General features: G+C 35.7%; 1 protein-coding gene across 1 annotated transcript in view; it reads left to right on the top strand.

Moving 5' to 3' along the window:
• Positions 1-16,874, top strand: part of ADGRV1 (adhesion G protein-coupled receptor V1) — a 947,781-nt gene that overhangs the window by 159,969 nt on the left and 770,938 nt on the right. The window contains exons 34-41 of the mRNA XM_007943393.1: positions 4,350-4,480; positions 5,682-5,781; positions 6,463-6,642; positions 7,247-7,410; positions 11,341-11,434; positions 13,551-13,629; positions 13,740-13,878; positions 14,945-15,086. Coding sequence (XP_007941584.1) covers positions 4,350-4,480; positions 5,682-5,781; positions 6,463-6,642; positions 7,247-7,410; positions 11,341-11,434; positions 13,551-13,629; positions 13,740-13,878; positions 14,945-15,086 — 1,029 coding nt within the window. The remainder of the gene's footprint in view (positions 1-4,349; positions 4,481-5,681; positions 5,782-6,462; positions 6,643-7,246; positions 7,411-11,340; positions 11,435-13,550; positions 13,630-13,739; positions 13,879-14,944; positions 15,087-16,874) is intronic.

Raw genomic sequence — 16,874 nt, 5'->3', positions numbered from 1 at the left:
AAACAAAACTCACTGCCATAGTCAATTCTGACTCATAATGACCCCCCATTGGGTTTCCAAGGGGTAAATATTTACAGAAGTTGATTGCCCCATCTTCCGAGAAGTGACTGATGGGTTTGAACCACCAACTTCTGGTTAGCAGTCAAATGCCTTAGGCACTATGCCACCAGAGCTCCAAGTTTATTAATATACATCTTAAATTCATATTTCTTATCTGTATTAGGCTAGATCTAGACCCTATATGGTAGGTTTTCTGCTACAGAGTTAAAATGTGTCACCACCTTTCTGTGGACTCTTGACTTCACATCAAGATAATCTTCCAGTAATTTAGTCACACTATTTGGTAGGCCAGGGCCCTCATTAGACTCTTTCAACCTAGACAGACACAAGAAGGCTATTTAGTGCCTCGGAAAATGTTTGCTCTCTGAAAATTAGAACATACCCTCTCTGGAACCTTCCTATTGCCCTTACCTTAAGTTTAGATGACTAAGCACATGTTTCTAAGTTTTCCTCTCTTTCTACAACTGTTTTTTGACTCCTTGCCTAGGTAGAGGTAGCCTTCTGGTATATCCAGTCATTTTTTCTCAGGAAGCATCTTAAATGCACCTAGTTCTGGTTCCTAGTAGTCTGCCTTAAATAGACAGAAGCAGTATCTCCATTTAGATTAACTATTTACTTAAAAAAAAAAAATCCACACAGTTCTTGCTGTGTTGCCACAATACTTGAAATAGGCTTCCATGGTTGTGTGTTTAAGGAATGTTTTGTTTACTTTAGCAGCCCTGGTGGTGCAGTGTTTAAGCACTTGGCTGCTAGCTGAAAGGTGGCCTTTTCAAACTCACCACCTGCTCTGAGAAGAAAGATGTGGCAGTCTGCTTCTATAAAGATTACAGCTTTGGAAACCCTGTGGGGTAGTTATACTCTGTCTTATAGGGTTAATACGAGTCAGGATTGACTGAACACAACTGGTTTTGTTTGTGCTTGTTTGTTTGTTTATCTTGTTTACATATGTGTGTGTATATGTGTGTATCATGCTTCAAATTTTGTTTCTTGCAATATTTTCTCCAAGTTACTTTCATGGTAATTTGCTAAATTTTCAAAGGTGGTATTTATTGAGTGGTATTTGAGTATTTTAATTTTAACATGTAATAAATTTGTAAAGAGGATTTTATTTTTTCTCTCCTGAGCATTTCATTTTTATATTCATCTTCTCACAGTATATTTATTTCCAAATCTCTACATGTACTCCTACAAGCATTATATTTTGTATTATTGTGATTACAAGTTCCCCTTCAACAAAGATCTTTATTGATCTATACTTTGTTTTCATGCCACTGTGTTCTTATTAAGGAGCTGTGGTAATGCAGTGGTTAAAACATCTGACTGCTAACCAAAGGTCAGCAGTTCGAACTCATCAGGTGCTTTGTAGGAGAAAGCTGAGGCATTCTGCTTCCGTAAAGATTTACAGCCTTGGAAACCCCACGGGGTAGTTCTGCTGTCCTATAGGTTTGCTACGAGTCAGAATTGACTCAATGGCAGTGGACTTGCTTTTTGGTTTGATGCTCTTATTGCATTTTTAGCTCTTGATTAAATTTCCATAATTTTCTTTTTGATCTATTACCAGGTTTTGTTATCATTATTATTTTTTAATGTGAAAACCATGACCCTGTAAACTCCAGGGCTCTCCAGCTTGTTGCTCATTATCAAGGAGCTCTGGTGGTATAGTGGTTAAAGCATTTAACTTCTAACCAGAAGGTTGGCAGTTCAAACCTACTTGGTTCTTTGTAGAAGAAAGATGAGGCAATTTGCTTCTATAAAGATTTATAGCTTTAGAAACTCTATGAGGCCATTCACACTGTCCTATAAAGTGCTATGAGTTGGAACCGACTCGATGGCAGTGGATTTTTTTTTTTTTGTTGTTGTTGTTCAATATAAACCTGTTCTATAATAAACTCTGCATGTTGTCTAATATGGAGACTCTAGGATTTCATAGTGGTGCCTATACTTTGTCCTATGAATTATACAAATACAAAATTTTAAAATGATATGCTGGCAGTTATAACTATTCTGGTTATTTGGTGCCACTGTGACAGGAATATACCACAAATGGGATGGCTTTAACAAACAGGAGTTTATTCTCACAATTTCAAAGTGCCAGGCTCTAGGGGCTGGGTGAAAGCCCCTCAACTTTGGGCTTCAGCTCTGCCTCCTGCTCCCAGCCCACTGAAGCTGGAGGCTTTTCTTCACTCAGCTGCTGGCTGCTGAAGATGACAAACCCAAGGTCGGCAAGTAACAAGGCACAATCCCAATATTACCAAACCACACGGCAGGCAAGTCCATTGAAAGTCCCAAGACTGGCAGAGCATGGCAGGCTGCTGAACGACTCAGCTACATACAGGGTCTAAGTATGCCATTAGCTAGAGACCATTCCCAAAGCTGCTTCTTCCATATGGGAAGCAGACCACATCCCTAAGACAGCTACTCAGTTGCTTGTGGTAGATTCTACCATGAAGTTGATTGCCATCATCATGGGGAATAACTACTACTACCTGCCCAGCCACTCAACCTGGCCCAGCCAAGTTGATACATGACCTTAACCACCATAATTACTAATTATACACAGTCTTCTAGTTATATCTTTACATGTTAAACTGGAAAATCTAGTTCCTAACTAACAGTTCCTGTATGTTTTTTCAAAGAAAAAAACAAAGAAAAAAGCACTCAAAGAAAGAACCCAAGACACAGTCTACGGATGTAGTGCTTAACTAATTTTTTCTTTGTATTGGAATATTTCAAAATGTAAACCTTGAATGGCGAAGTGGTTGAGGCATTCTTATTTAGAAATCCTTCAGATGCTTTGGTGTCTTTTATTCTCAAAAAAAAAAAAAAAAAACAAACAAACAAACAAACTCACTGCCCTGGAGTTGGGATTGGGTCAGGTCTGACTCATAGTGACCCCTCCTTGGGTTTCCAAGGAGGTATCACTATGGAAGTAGATTGCCCAACCTTCCTTCTGAGGAGTGGCTGATGGGTTTGTACCGCCAGCCTTCTGATTAGCAGTCAAATGCCTTAGGCACTACACCACTAGGGCTCCCTTTTATTCTCCACTCTCCCAAAATTGTGCGCAAAACTAAAATTGTGTGTGCTTAAAGTTTAGTATGAAATTTTGGGCTTTTTAGAAATTGAAATTAAGGTAGTCTCTAAATTAACTTATTCATGCTCTTTTTATTTAAGATATATTTTCTTCTGTTAGAACTATTTGTTCAGTTTTATCAGAAATTTAAAAATTACGATAGTTTAAAAAATCTTTGATAAAAGTATTTTTGTTTTGTTTTATTTCCATTTTCCTTGTTTAAAAAGTGTTAGATAAAAGTGTTTATAGAAATGAAAGATACTTGCTTAAAAGTGTTGTTTTTAAATGAATATTAATGGTTTCAACTATATATTTATGCTATAAAATTTGAATAAGTCTTTATAATTTTTAAACCTTTTAAACATCATTCCATTTATCTTTTCCTATTAAAAAATTATGTTTTCTGTCATGTAGTTAATGTATTTTAACTTATCTTCCTATCACATGAGACTGGTAAATTGAGCATATTTTCAGCAAGCCCCATGACTATCAGCAGTACTCCTTAGGAATTTACTTTCCACTTTTAGCAGTTTAATAAAAGAAATGACTACCATGATTTTCTTCAATTTTACCAAGTATTACATGAAAATGAAAGCCAGAAATGGAAAGTGTCTTAGATATCAGGAAAGATAATGGGAACTTTGGTGAAGTTACAGAGATAAATATATAGATTGACACCTTTCCTTTATATTTCTTTTTATAAAACAAAATCATTGATGGTATATGTAAGTTACAAACTAAAGAAATGTGATTTTCAGGTATTTGCAAGCATTTTTATGCATGCATTGTGTAAAATCACATTGCATATCAGTGTAAAGAATTTGTGTCGTTTTGAGCAGCGAGGGAAGAATTTACTTGTACTATTATTAACTTTGACCATAAGGATTTTATTATTTCCTTTAACTTCCAAGAACATTCATGTTCTGGTGCATGTTTTGGGGTGTATATATGTTTGTGTTGTCCATTTTAGCATGTGCTTTTATAATTCTGACATACCGAACTTCCTGAAGTTCTACTAAATGGAAGCATTTAGAAGTGGGATCCCTGTGTTAATAAGCAATGAGCATGTATAAAGTTTCTAGAAAATTCAGGACAGATTTTGTAATGTTCTTGGAAAAAGTGCTATAATAATTGCATGTTGGGATTTAGGTTTTGTTTATTTCAGATTTCAAGCTCAGTTTTCATTAAGCATTTATCAATCTATACATTTCACTTTCAGGAGAAATTTTGCAGTTCCATGTGATAAGAACACCCCCTGGTCGAGGAAATGTTACTATTAACTGGAAAATTATTGGGCAAAATCTAGAACTCAATTTTGCTAACTTTACTGGACAACTCTTCTTTTCTGAGGTAATTTTACAGAAAAAAAGCTTTACCACAAATATCAAGAGTAAACATAAAGAAAAATGGAAAACTCTCACTGTGTACTAAAAGATTAAAGGAGGTTGATGAGGGAATGATTACTTAGAAACCTAAAGGAAGAACATTACTCATAAAGCTCTTCTGAGTCTTTAGCAGGGGATTTGTTCTTCTCGACATGCTTCGGAAAATCTCTTTGAAGGAAAAAGAAAATATTGACTTTTTACTGTGAAACCTGTGAAAGCTGGAATGCAGGGGACTGCCTTGTTTTTCCAAGTCTTGCAAATTTTCCACCTTTGACATGGTGCAGTATTAACATTTTTTTTATCACTATCATGTGCATGGAAATTATTTGAGCTTTCCTTCTCTGACAGGTTTCCACCTTACACTGGTTCTGACATTGGCAGGTTTTACTGTGTTTTATCCAAGCTATTCTTCTTCTGGCCTCTCACAGTTGATGTCAGTGATGTCATCCTGAAGATGATGGACAGTGCCTCTTACTCTTCATTATCTTAGAACTTTAAACTCATGGCAGCAATAAACAGAGCTCTAAAAGAAAATGTCATTTTAAATCCAGTTCACACTATATTTTTAAGGTTCTGTTTACAGACTCTTTCTGGTAGTTTGAAAGAAGATGATTGGAGAGGAATAAATGTAAAGGCATTTCTTGGTTATAAATCAGCACTGCCATATGATGAATCTGTCATCTTCTTGTCTTCACACCCCGGCATGAATTCTCTGATAATGTGCTTTTAATTCATTTTCTCTCCATTTCTGTTGCCTCAACCTGAGTCAAGCCCCTATTACCTTTTACCTCAGGTACTACATTGGACTTTAGTAACTGGTCTCCCTGCTACACTGGTTGTCTTTTTCCTGCTCCAGTTTTTCTATTCACCAGTGTTATAGAGATCTTCCAAACGATACCCTTTTCTAAATTTTTAGTAGTTACATTACTCGTTGGATAAAACCTGCATTCATTAGCTCAGCATTTGCTATCTTCCACTGGTAGCATGGATCTACTTTAAGCTTGGTTTCCTATGAATCAACAGTTTTTTTATTTTACTTAGTATAAGCCACAGAACTCATAAGTTAAATTAAAATATTCTTGTACACTCCATTTGTAAGGGCAAGATAAGCAGCAGTTAGTTTGTGTTCCATAATAATACAGGGGATGGATTTCCTTTTTGACTAGGGGTCATTGAATCAAACAATATTTGTGCATTTGTTGGATGACAACATTCCTGAAGAGAAAGAAGTATACCAAGTAATTCTGTATGACATCAGGACACAAGGTAATTTAGAATTGTTTTAAATATTTTTTTCTAGGTATAATATTCTTTTCTGAAAAAGAAGAAATAACAGTTGCTAGCTCTATATTTAACAAATAGGTGGAATGAGAAAATATTATTTTAAGTAGTAACTGTCCTATAGAATATTATGTTGAAAAATTGATTTATTTCAAAAATAAACATATATTTATGGGCTCAGGAAAAAAAGAAGACAACCTATAAAAATGTTGGTAAAATATTTACTTGTAGAATAAAATACATTTCCAAAAGTAGATTTTTTTTTTACCCCAAAATTAATTCTATACTCTCAGATACATTGTATTATATATAACATAAATGATCATATAGAGCAGTTATCTGGATAATTTAGATGTAATCATTTCTTATGCACATTATTTGGTTACTTTCCTCCATTTGTACTCAATGATTGTAGTTCAGATATGACCAATATGGCAAATAATGACAATAGTAAGTGAGAAAATTCATGATATTCTGACTATAAAAAGGAAAGAAAATAGTATCTGGGCTCTGTTGGTCAACCCAAAGATTTCTATTAGAGAAGTGAACAAAATAACATGCTTTCTGGTTACTATATGTTTCAGAGAAGGCAATTATAATGTAAGTATTTGGAAGTTAATGCCTTGTCACTGTCAGATTTCCTGACCTGGTTCCTGACATTTCTAGGAGTTCCACTGGCAGGAATGGCTGTACTTGATGCTCAAGGATATGCATCTGTGCTTACAGTGGAAGCCAGTGATGAACCTCATGGAGTTTTAAATTTTGCTCTTTCATCAAGATTCATTCTAGTGGAAGAGGCTAACATAACTATTCAGCTTTTCATCAACAGAGAATTTGGATCTTTAGGTTTGTGTTACTCTAGTTGGACTGGGGTTTCTGGGCAGGTGCTATTTGTAACATTTTATGTCTGTGGATGAAAACCATTGAGAAAATAAATCAGGCACAGGAAAGAATGAGTATTTATTAGTTGAGGGGCAGGACTTCATTATTGTACAGATTGAAGGAATTATTTCTTGTCACAATAGATATATCTGGGTATAACAATCATAACATCTCAGCAGCCTATGGCTGTCTGTGACTCTGTTACAATAGGCTGGGCTTGGCTAGGGGTCGGTCTCCTCCATGTATCTGTCATTCTCCTGGGATGAGCAGAGGCACATGAAAGAAAGAACAAAATCTGCAAAGCCTCTTGAGATTTAGGTTCAGAGCCAGCATATCATCCCTTTCACCTTGTATTATTGGCCAAAACAAGTCATATGTCGAACCTTCTTTGTCCACAGTAGCAGATCATTCAGCTTTTAGTTGGCAAAGCTGTGGATGTAGGAAGGGATGAGTAATTGGACAAATAATACATTCCACTTACGGTGCTTTTAAGAAAGTCATAAAGTATACAGTGTGAAATATGATTTTAAAAGTTTAGTTACATCTTTTTTCCTACCAATTCAATTAGGAGTTGTCAATGTCACATATACCACAGTTCCTGGAATGCTGAGTCTAAAAAACCAAACAGAAGGAAACCTTGCAGAGCCAGAAGTGGATTTTGTGCCACTATTTGGCTTTCTGATTTTAGAAGAAGGGGAAACATCAGCAGCCATCAACATTACTATACTTGAGGTAAATCTCTTAGGTTATTACTGTATTAAATCTGAAGTAAACCGCATAAAAAGTAAAAATTAAGGGACTATTCTATTTGTAAGATATTATAAGCAGCAACATTTAACAAGAGACATCTGATACCTTTGCATTTAGGGCTTTAAACTACATATAGACTTGTGCTTGTCTGATATATATAACTTTGCTTTCAGTATAACAATTGTAACATTTGGATACTATGCAACTATTATCTCTAGACTTGGTGAATTCATTTTTGATAGGTTCCCCTGCCTTTAAATCAGCTTTTTTTTTTTTTTTTAAAATTTTTTGTTTGGTTTTTTGGAGGTTGCAGTTCTTATTTAGATAGGCTGGTGTGCTGTTGTGTATTTTGGCAGAGAAAAATCTTGTGATAAAGACAGTTACCGTAGGGCAGTCCTGTTTTCTATGGCATTAGCCAAGAGATTCCAAAGAAACATTTTAATAATTCTGAAGGATTAATTGGACCAGAAAATCTATGTAGCTCAAAATCTTTGTTGGTGAAAAGCCAAATCCAAAATCTACTGCCATCATGTCGATTCTGACTGGCAGCAACCCTATAGGGTAGTAGGAAACCATAGCATTTACAAGATTGTAAATCTTCATGGAAGCAGACTGCTTCATCTTTCTCCTATGGAGTGGCTGGTGGGTTCAAACCACCAACCTTTTGGTTAGCAGCCTGATGCTTTAACCATGGCATCAGTTGAGGTCCTCTTTGTTGGTAGGACTGGTTAAATTAAAGATAGTGGGAAACTCACTAGAAGTTGGTATCAGTGTGATTATCGTAAAACTCAATCATTGGTGACAGGAATTGCTGTTTCAAATGAGTTTTCATATTGTAATGTTTTTGGAAATTAATGTTTCAGCTATCTACATTTCTAAGGCGTTTATAAAAACAGTACATGTGGAGGGAGTAGGCAGTAGTATCACTAAGTTTGGTGTCACCTAGTATGGTAATTCATGATGTCACTCCCTTACCCCCTTGGACCTCCTCCTGTACCAGAATTCTGGGTGGTGACCTCTGACACTGGTTTTTCTAGTCCTTATGTTTTGAGCATCTGCTATATTTTCAGGGAGGTCTGGTGGCATAGTGCCTAAGGCACTTACTTGACTGCTAACCAGAAGGTTAAAACCCACCAGCCACTCCACAGAAGGAAGACTGCGCCATCTACTTCTGTAGAAGTACCACCTCAGAAACCCCAGGAAGGGTTGCTATGAGTCCTATTTGACTCAACAGCTGTGAGTTTGTTTTTTTGTTTCTTTGCAGTATTTTCATGGCTGTTATTAAGGATTAGTGACTAATAAGAATAGCTGTCATTTTTCAGTATCTTATCTAGGCCAGGTACTCCACACACATTATTTTTAATCATCAATCCTACAACATAGCTATTATTTGGCCCAATTAAAACTGTAGAATTAAAGTATTGAAAATTAAAATCACCTAAAATTGCAGAATTTGATACTGTCTCCTTGACTGCAGTGCTCTCTTAGTTACCTAGTGCTTCTGTAACAAAGAACATACCACAATCACAATTTGTTGTGTTGTTGTTAAATGCCATTGAGTCGGCTCCAACTCCTAGTGGCCCTGAATGAAACACTGCCCAGTCCCTTATATCAGTGTTTCACTGCTGTTTGTAAGGTTTTCACTGGCCAGTTCTTTAAGAAGATGATGGCTCTTTCCTTCTCCTAAGTCTGTCTGGCTCTGGAAGTTCTGCTGAAATCTGTCCACCATGGGTGACCTAGTGGCATAGGCTCCAGCCTCACAGCAATACACAAGCTTCCACACTATGACAAACTGAGTGGTGGACAGTCACAATTAGGTAGCTTTAAAGACTAGATTTTTTTTTTCCATGTAATTTAGGTTGCTAAAAAAAAAAAAAAATGTACTGCCTTTGAGTCAGATCCGACTCATAGTGACCTCTCCTTGGGTTTCTGAAGCAGTGTCACTATGGAAGTAGATTGCCCAACCTTCTTTCTGAGGAGTGGCTGGTGGGTTTGAACTTCCAGCCTTCTGAATAGCAGTCAAATGCCTTAGGCACACCACCAGAGCTCCTAATTCAGGTTGCTAGAAGTCCAAATTCAGGGTCTGGCTCTAGGGGAAGTCTCTTTTTGTCTCTTTCAGCTTCTAGTTACTGCAGCAATCTTTAATATAATTAAGACACAGGTTTGATATGGGGAAAGGATTTTAAAAATAAAGAATATAGCATTAGCTGTTAGATGATAGTTTTTGAAGCTTGTTTATGGGCACGTGGGGGTTCACTGTGCTAGTCCTTGTGTCTGTCTGAAATATTTTATGGGAGCTCTGGTGGTGTAGTGCCTAAGGCATTAGACTGCTAACCAGAAGGCTGGCAGTTCAAACTCACCAGCCACTCCTCAGAAAGAAGGTTGGGCAATCTACTTCTGTAGTGATAATAAATAATTTTAGCCACTTAAATAAATAAATAAATAAATGTTACTCATTCATTCAAAAAAAAACCCCAAAACTTTGGTGTTCCCGGGCTTTCAGATGCATCTGCTGTGTGTCTTCATATGGTGTCTTTCTACTGTGTGTGTGTCTGTATCTGTTCTGTTCTTTTTTGAAATTCCGAAGTGATTAGATTTCCTATCCACCCTGAACCAGTATGATATCATTAACATAAGAAAAACCTATTGCCATAGAGTCAACTGATAGCCACACGTTCTTGGGTTTCTGAGGCAGTATCATTATGGAAGTAGATTGTCCAACCTTCCTTCTAAGGAGTGGCTGGTGGGTTTGAACCACCAGCCTTCTGGTTAGCAGTCAAATGCCTTAGGCACTACGATACCAGAACATAAGAAAAGAAACCCCCTATTTCCAAATAGAGTTATGTTTATAGGTGCAGGAGTTAGGATTTCAACACATATTTTTTGGGGACACAATTCAGTCCTTATCAAAAACCTATACTTCATGGTATTATTCTATTCCTTACTGTACTAAACACTGGATGTTTAAGATAAGATAATTTTATATCTTTTGCTCATGTTATGTTTTGAATATATTATGATTATATATTTATATAATTGTTTTACATATTATGTTAGTTGGAGTAATATAATATACAGAAGAATTACAAGGAGCTCTGGTGGCACAGTAGTTAAAGCATTCAGCTGCTAACCAAAGGTCGATGGTTCAAACCCACCAGCTGCTCCATAGGAGAAAGCTTCTGTAAAGATTTATAGCCTTACAAACTCAAGGGGCAGTTCTACTCTGTCTTGTAGGATTGCTATGAGTCAGAATTGACTTGATGACAAAGTGTTTGGATTTTGGTTTTATTAGTCTAGGTTAAAAAAAAAAAAAATGAGGAACACTCGTGGTGCATTGTTTAAAGTGCTTCACTGCTAACCAAGAGGTCACTGATTCAAACTCACCAGATATTCCACAGAGAAAGATGTGGCAGTCTTCTAGTAAAGATTTACAGCCTCGGAAAACCCATGGGGCAGTCTACTCTGTCCTACAGGGTTGCTGTTGGTTGGATTCAACTTGATGGCAGTAAGTAGGTGGAAAATGATAATAATATTAGCAGTGTCATATGGTTCAGTGTAATAACTTATCAAACAGATAGGTATAGTGTAATACTTTCTGTGATTATATCTTAAACTAATTTAAATATTTTCTACCGTAGGCCTACATTTTTATGTTTAGTGGCATAGTGCCTAAGGCATTTGATTGCTAACCAGAAGGCTGGTTGTTCAAACCCACCAGCCACTCCTGGAAAGGAAGGGTGGCCAATCTACTTTCGTAGTGGTACCACCTTGGAAACCCGAGTGATGTCCGACTCGATAGCAGTGTGTTTGATTTTTCTATACTATTTAAGATAATTTAAAACCAGCTTATGGAAGTGGATAATTACTTTGAGAGCATCATGATATGTATTTTAATGGGTGTATTTTTTGCAGGATGATATACCAGAGCTAGAAGAATATTTCCTGGTGAATTTAACTTATGTGGAACTTATCATGGCTCCTTTAACTTCATTTCCTCCCAGACTTGGTATAATTTTTTTGTTTTGTTTTGTTTTTCTATTTCTTTTTATTCACTAACTTCAAATGATTTAAAGATACCACTCCAGTTTTTAATCAGTGGTCATCATTGTGATGTTTGTTAATCTCAGCTATGTGTGAAAATGTTATAGTCTTTTATATATACTTTGTTAGACTATCATGTATTTTAGTATTATATTTTGGACAATGTAGAGACATTTAAAAATTATTTTGTGATATCTTTTAAATTTTACAACTACTTTCTAACCAAATTTCAGTCTCAAACAGAATTGGTTCTTTGCATCATTGAGCCCATAGAAGGCATTTTCCTTTATAATTTAGTTAGCTATTTTCATTAGATCTCTAACCATCAGATGGTTTTATTTTTTAAGTTAATAAGGGCTTTTTTTTGTTTGTTGTGTTCTTTGCTGCTTTTCTGACTTTTTATCTTTTTCTTTTCATGCTTTTAGAAAAGACTCAGTTAATTCATTACAGGCTGAAAGGTAAAATTTGAACCTTGGTGCAAGTTTATATGGATTTCTTTAAAAAGATATATTCTTACTTTTAAAATACAGACTCCTATTTGTAGTTTGGAAATCTACTATTGGAAAATTTTGTCTGAAGCTTTTAGGCATAATGGCCCAATAGAGGGTGGGGGTGAATAGCACGGAGGGTAGCCTGTTTCTTATCCATTTGTTAGAAGATGCGTTGGGCAAAGGGGAAATAAAGTGGTTTAGGGGAGGAGAAACTTGTCCATGAGCAGTCCTGGGGAACAGGGCTTCTTCATTCTACTCCTTAGACTCAATGACAACTTTGAAAATACTGAAAGCCAATTAACAATTTCTAACATTTGAACAGTTTCAGTTCTTCTGCAAAAGAAATATGTATTTCCAATAACTAGGCTTACATAAAATAATTATTACAAGATATAAATATTGTTCCTTGTAAGAAAACTAACCAAATATTTCATTTTTTTTTTACACTCATATTAGAGGTAATTAGAATAAGTTGCTATTTGTTTAGTGTACTTTTTGAAGTGCTTTGTAGATCAGTATCATTATTTACATGTTCCTATTTTACAAATGAGGGAACTAAGGCTAACAGAAGATAAGTAACCTGCCAAAGCCACACAGCTAGTATGTAGTAGAGCTGAGATTCAATGGGCATGGCCTGCCCTTAGAATCTGTGCATTGTAGCCCCTAGTCTGATAGGCATGAATACTGATTACATCATCTTTTCTTGACAATGTTGTTTTCTCTAGAAAGAATTATCCTACCCCTACCTGTGCCCCACTCAGGTAGCTTCCATAAGTTATCCTAGCTTAAGGTACCAAACTCAAACCAAGCTTAATTACAGACCTTTTGATTAGCAGCTAAAGGTCTTAACCTACACCACCAGAGCTCCTTTAGACTAAGGTACAGCCTCTAAAATTTATAAGGACACTCAAAGTATTTTTTTAAAAAGCAATAGTAGGGTTAGTTAATATTTCAAGACTGAGTATTAGTAACATTCTGAACTTAATGGACAGAACACAAAATAAGTAATTTTAGCCCATCTGAGTTAGACTAGAGACATTTATGTCTACCTGAGTCTCTTTATTCCAACAAAGCTCTTTCTCATCGATCCTACCTGTCTCAACTTCTGTTTGTATGCCTGTCTCTCTGTCGCTATCTCTTTTTCCCACCTGTATTTCTCTTTAGGACACTCCTATCTTTCTCTTTCCCTTTCTTTTCTCTCTTTTTTTAATTCTTTCTATGCCTTTCAAATGCCCTCATTTTCCTTCCCTCCTGAAATGTTGATAATGTAGAATAGTGGATCCAAATATTTTAAATGAATTTTTGTTAATAGAAAAAAAAGCCCATAGCCTTAGTTGCTTATTATTTCTTATTATACTGCTTTCAGTTGATTAATATTCTATTACTTAGTGGATCTCGCTAGCAAAATGTTTCTTCATTCAGAGGTTATAAGCTTTCATACCCTTATATTTTTTAACATCTTGAGTAATGTTAACAATACCTATATGTTAGGAATTATATAATCTTGAACAGACTGTCTTTATATTTCACATCTAATAATATTTTCATTAGTCATTTACTTTTAAATGGTGTTTCAATGATTTTTTTCAGATTCAGAAGGCTCGACTGCACAAATTATTATTGATGCCAATGATGGTAGCCGAGGCGTAATTGAATGGCAACGTAACAGGTAAATCTAAGACTGAGTTAGAATCTTTTTCTGGATTTTAGATTCTTTACCATCTATGGAATAACCTTATAAGGAAAATAATTGAAAGTATTCTTTTTACTTCATTGTAGGTTTGAAGTGAATGAAGCCCAGGGCAGTTTAACATTGGTAGCCCAGAGGAGCAGGGGAGCTCTTGGCCACATTTCCTTGTTTGTTTATGCACAGAACTTGGAAGCACAACTAGGGCTGGATTATATCTTTACTCCAATGGTAGGACTCAAAATCAATCACAGATCACTTTCAGAAATGATTTTGTAAGCATTATTCTTTCAGGGTTACAGTAATTCAGCTTCTATATAAAGACTAATCTTAACATGATGAAACATTATATGTCTCACTGTAATTTAGCACAGAAAACTTTCATGTGATGTGATAATTTCTTTCACTATTTTATTTGAAGAATATTTAGAATTTTTGGGAGCTCTGGTGGTGTAGTGCCTAAGGCACTTGACTGCTATCCAGAAGGTTGGCAGTTCAAGCTCACCAGCCACTCTTTGGAAGGAAGATTGGGCAATCTACTTCCGTAGAGATATCACCTTGGAAACCCAAGGAAGGTTCACTATGAGTCTAATCAGCTTGATGGCAGTGAGTTTGGTTTGGTTATTTAGAATTTTCAGTACTATTCTAAAAGTTATTTTGTGTCCATTCAATATATTGTTACAATATTTCTTATTGGAAGAAAATTGGCATTGTATTAGAGAATTTATTAAATTATCTGATCTTACCAAAGTGTGTATTAGGCACTGTGAAAATTTTAACTCTTATATTTCTTTGTCGTAATTTACTGGAACACCTTTGATGTTTTCTATATTTTACTTTGTGTCTTCATGCCTTTTATTCCTTAACTAAACATATATTTTCTTTTTCACCATTACTTTCACTTATTTTTTAACCAAATATTGCCAATTTTAATAAAAATTTATCTTGCAAAAAGAAAATATCCTGTAAAGTAGCTTAACTCTTTACATTTATAACTACACTGCATTGCTTTCCAAACATTCTAAAAAACTTGGGAGTTATCTAATATGTAATAACCAAACCCAAAATCTAACTCATTGCCAAGTCAGTTCTGACTCAAACGACCCCCATTAGTTTTCCAAAGCTATAAATCTTACAGAAGCAGACTGCCTCATCTTTCTTCTATGGAGCAACTGGTGGGTTCGAACCACTGACCTTTTTGTTAGCAGCCAAATGCCTTAATCACTACACCATCAGAGCTCCTTATGTAATATGATATGTAATATGTAATAATGTCTATATTTACCTTTTTGACCAGATTCTCCATTTTGCTGATGGAGAAAGATACAGGAATGTTGACATCATGATTCTGGATGATGACATTCCAGAAGGAGATGAAAATTTTCAGCTGATTCTAACAAATCCTTCTCCTGGACTAGAGCTGGGGGCAAACACAATAGGTAATTGATAACTTCTTTTATACAATTCCCTCTCCTTGATTCTGTTTTTCTTAACATGTTAGCAGATATAAAAGTTTGGAAACAAAGTTCTAATGGTTTTCAAATCTTAGAAAGAAAAATGAGTATGTTAATATTCCTGTGTCAGTGTAACTGCTTCAGTCTCTGTGTGTGTGTGTGTGTATAGGGAACAAAAAAGTAGTTGGTACCAAAAAGAATATTAAATCATTTTCACAATGATTGTAGATTATACTTATTGTAGATGTCTTTCCTTTGGAAATTTAGCTCTGCTTCTGATTTTTTGCTTAGCAACAGAAACAACGACAAAGTTATGTTGTAGTGTCATGTAACTGCTGTAGTATTTTGGCATAGGAATGGAGGTGTATTGCTAGATCAGATAGACTATAAGAGCCATAATTCTTTGGTTGGAACAGTTGGACCTTGTTACTAAAAGTCCTTCTGGTCATTGCTTGTCAGGTCCCTGCTAACTGATTGTTGTTGTTGTTATGTACTGTTGAGTCAGAGAGGAGATGAAAAGAGAGACAAGGGAGAAAACCTCATGGACATAAAGAACTTTAGGTTTAGAAGGGACTCTAAAATGTCATTTAATTCAATTCCTTCTGGCAACAAATAAGCCAAGTGAACATAGAGCACTGAATCTTGACTGACTGTTCAACTTCATGTTTTAGTCAGTGGCTGAGTGTTCTTTGCAAAAACCAAACCAAACTCATTGCTGTCAAGTCGGTTCCGACTCATGACAACCCCCACTGGGTTTCCAAGGCTGTAAATCTTTACAGAAGTAGATTGCCCCATCTTCCTTCCTCAGAGCGGCTGGTGGGTTTGAACTGTTGATTCTTTAGGATTTCTTTAATTTGATTAAATGTGTTAATAAATTACCTTTGTTTAAGCCAGTTTGAATTAGGTTTTCTGTTGTTTGTATAGAGAAGATTCTTTTTTTTCTCTTTAAATATTTTATTGTATTTTTGGTGAAAGTTTATGCAGCAAATTAGTTTCCAGTTTAATAATTTCTATACATATTATTCAGTGACATTGATTCTCTTTATTTCCATTCTGCTTGTTCTGCTTCCATTAATCTAGTTTCCCTGCCCCCTCTTCCTTCTCATCTTTGCTTTAGTTTGGTAAATGTTCACCATTTGGTCTCAGATAAATGATATTTTTTAAAAAGGAGCACTGATATTTTTAATTTATGAACCAATCAGTTACATAGCTGAAAGGTGATCTCCAGGAATGATTCCAGTTCACAGTTTTAGGGTATCTCAGGGGGATAATCTTAAAGGTTCCTCTATTCTTTACCAGACCAGTAATTATGGCCTTTTATTAATAATTTGAGTCTTATTCTAGATTTTTCTCCCATTCGATCTGGGACCATTTGTTGTGTTCAGAACAGTTGGTAGTGGTAGCTAGGCACCAACTAGTTTTTCTGGCTTCAGGAGAGAGGAGGCTGTGGTTCATATAAGCAATTAGTCCTGTAGACTAATTTCTTCTTTGAGTCTTTGGTTTCCTTCTTTCTCTTTTGCTCTAGATAAGTAGATACCAATAGTTGTATCTTAAGTGGCTGCTCCCAATCTTTTAATAAGAAGCTCTGGTGGCATAATGCCTAAGGCATTTGCCTGCCAACCAGAAGGTTGGTGGTTCAAACCCACCAGCCACTCTGCAAAAGGAAGACTGGACAATCTACTTCTGTAAAGATTTACTACCTAAGAAACCCAGAAGGGGTCAATGAGTTGTAATTGACTCGATGGCAGTGCATTTTTTTTTTTTTTTTTTTTT

This window comes from Orycteropus afer, unplaced genomic scaffold, assembly GCF_000298275.1.
Source record: "Orycteropus afer afer isolate SDZICR_OR568_19922 unplaced genomic scaffold, OryAfe1.0 scaffold00105, whole genome shotgun sequence".
Classification (NCBI taxonomy): domain Eukaryota; kingdom Metazoa; phylum Chordata; class Mammalia; order Tubulidentata; family Orycteropodidae; genus Orycteropus; species Orycteropus afer.
The sequence above is the reverse complement of the archived record's forward strand: the minus strand, read 5'-3'. Positions and strand labels throughout refer to the sequence as shown.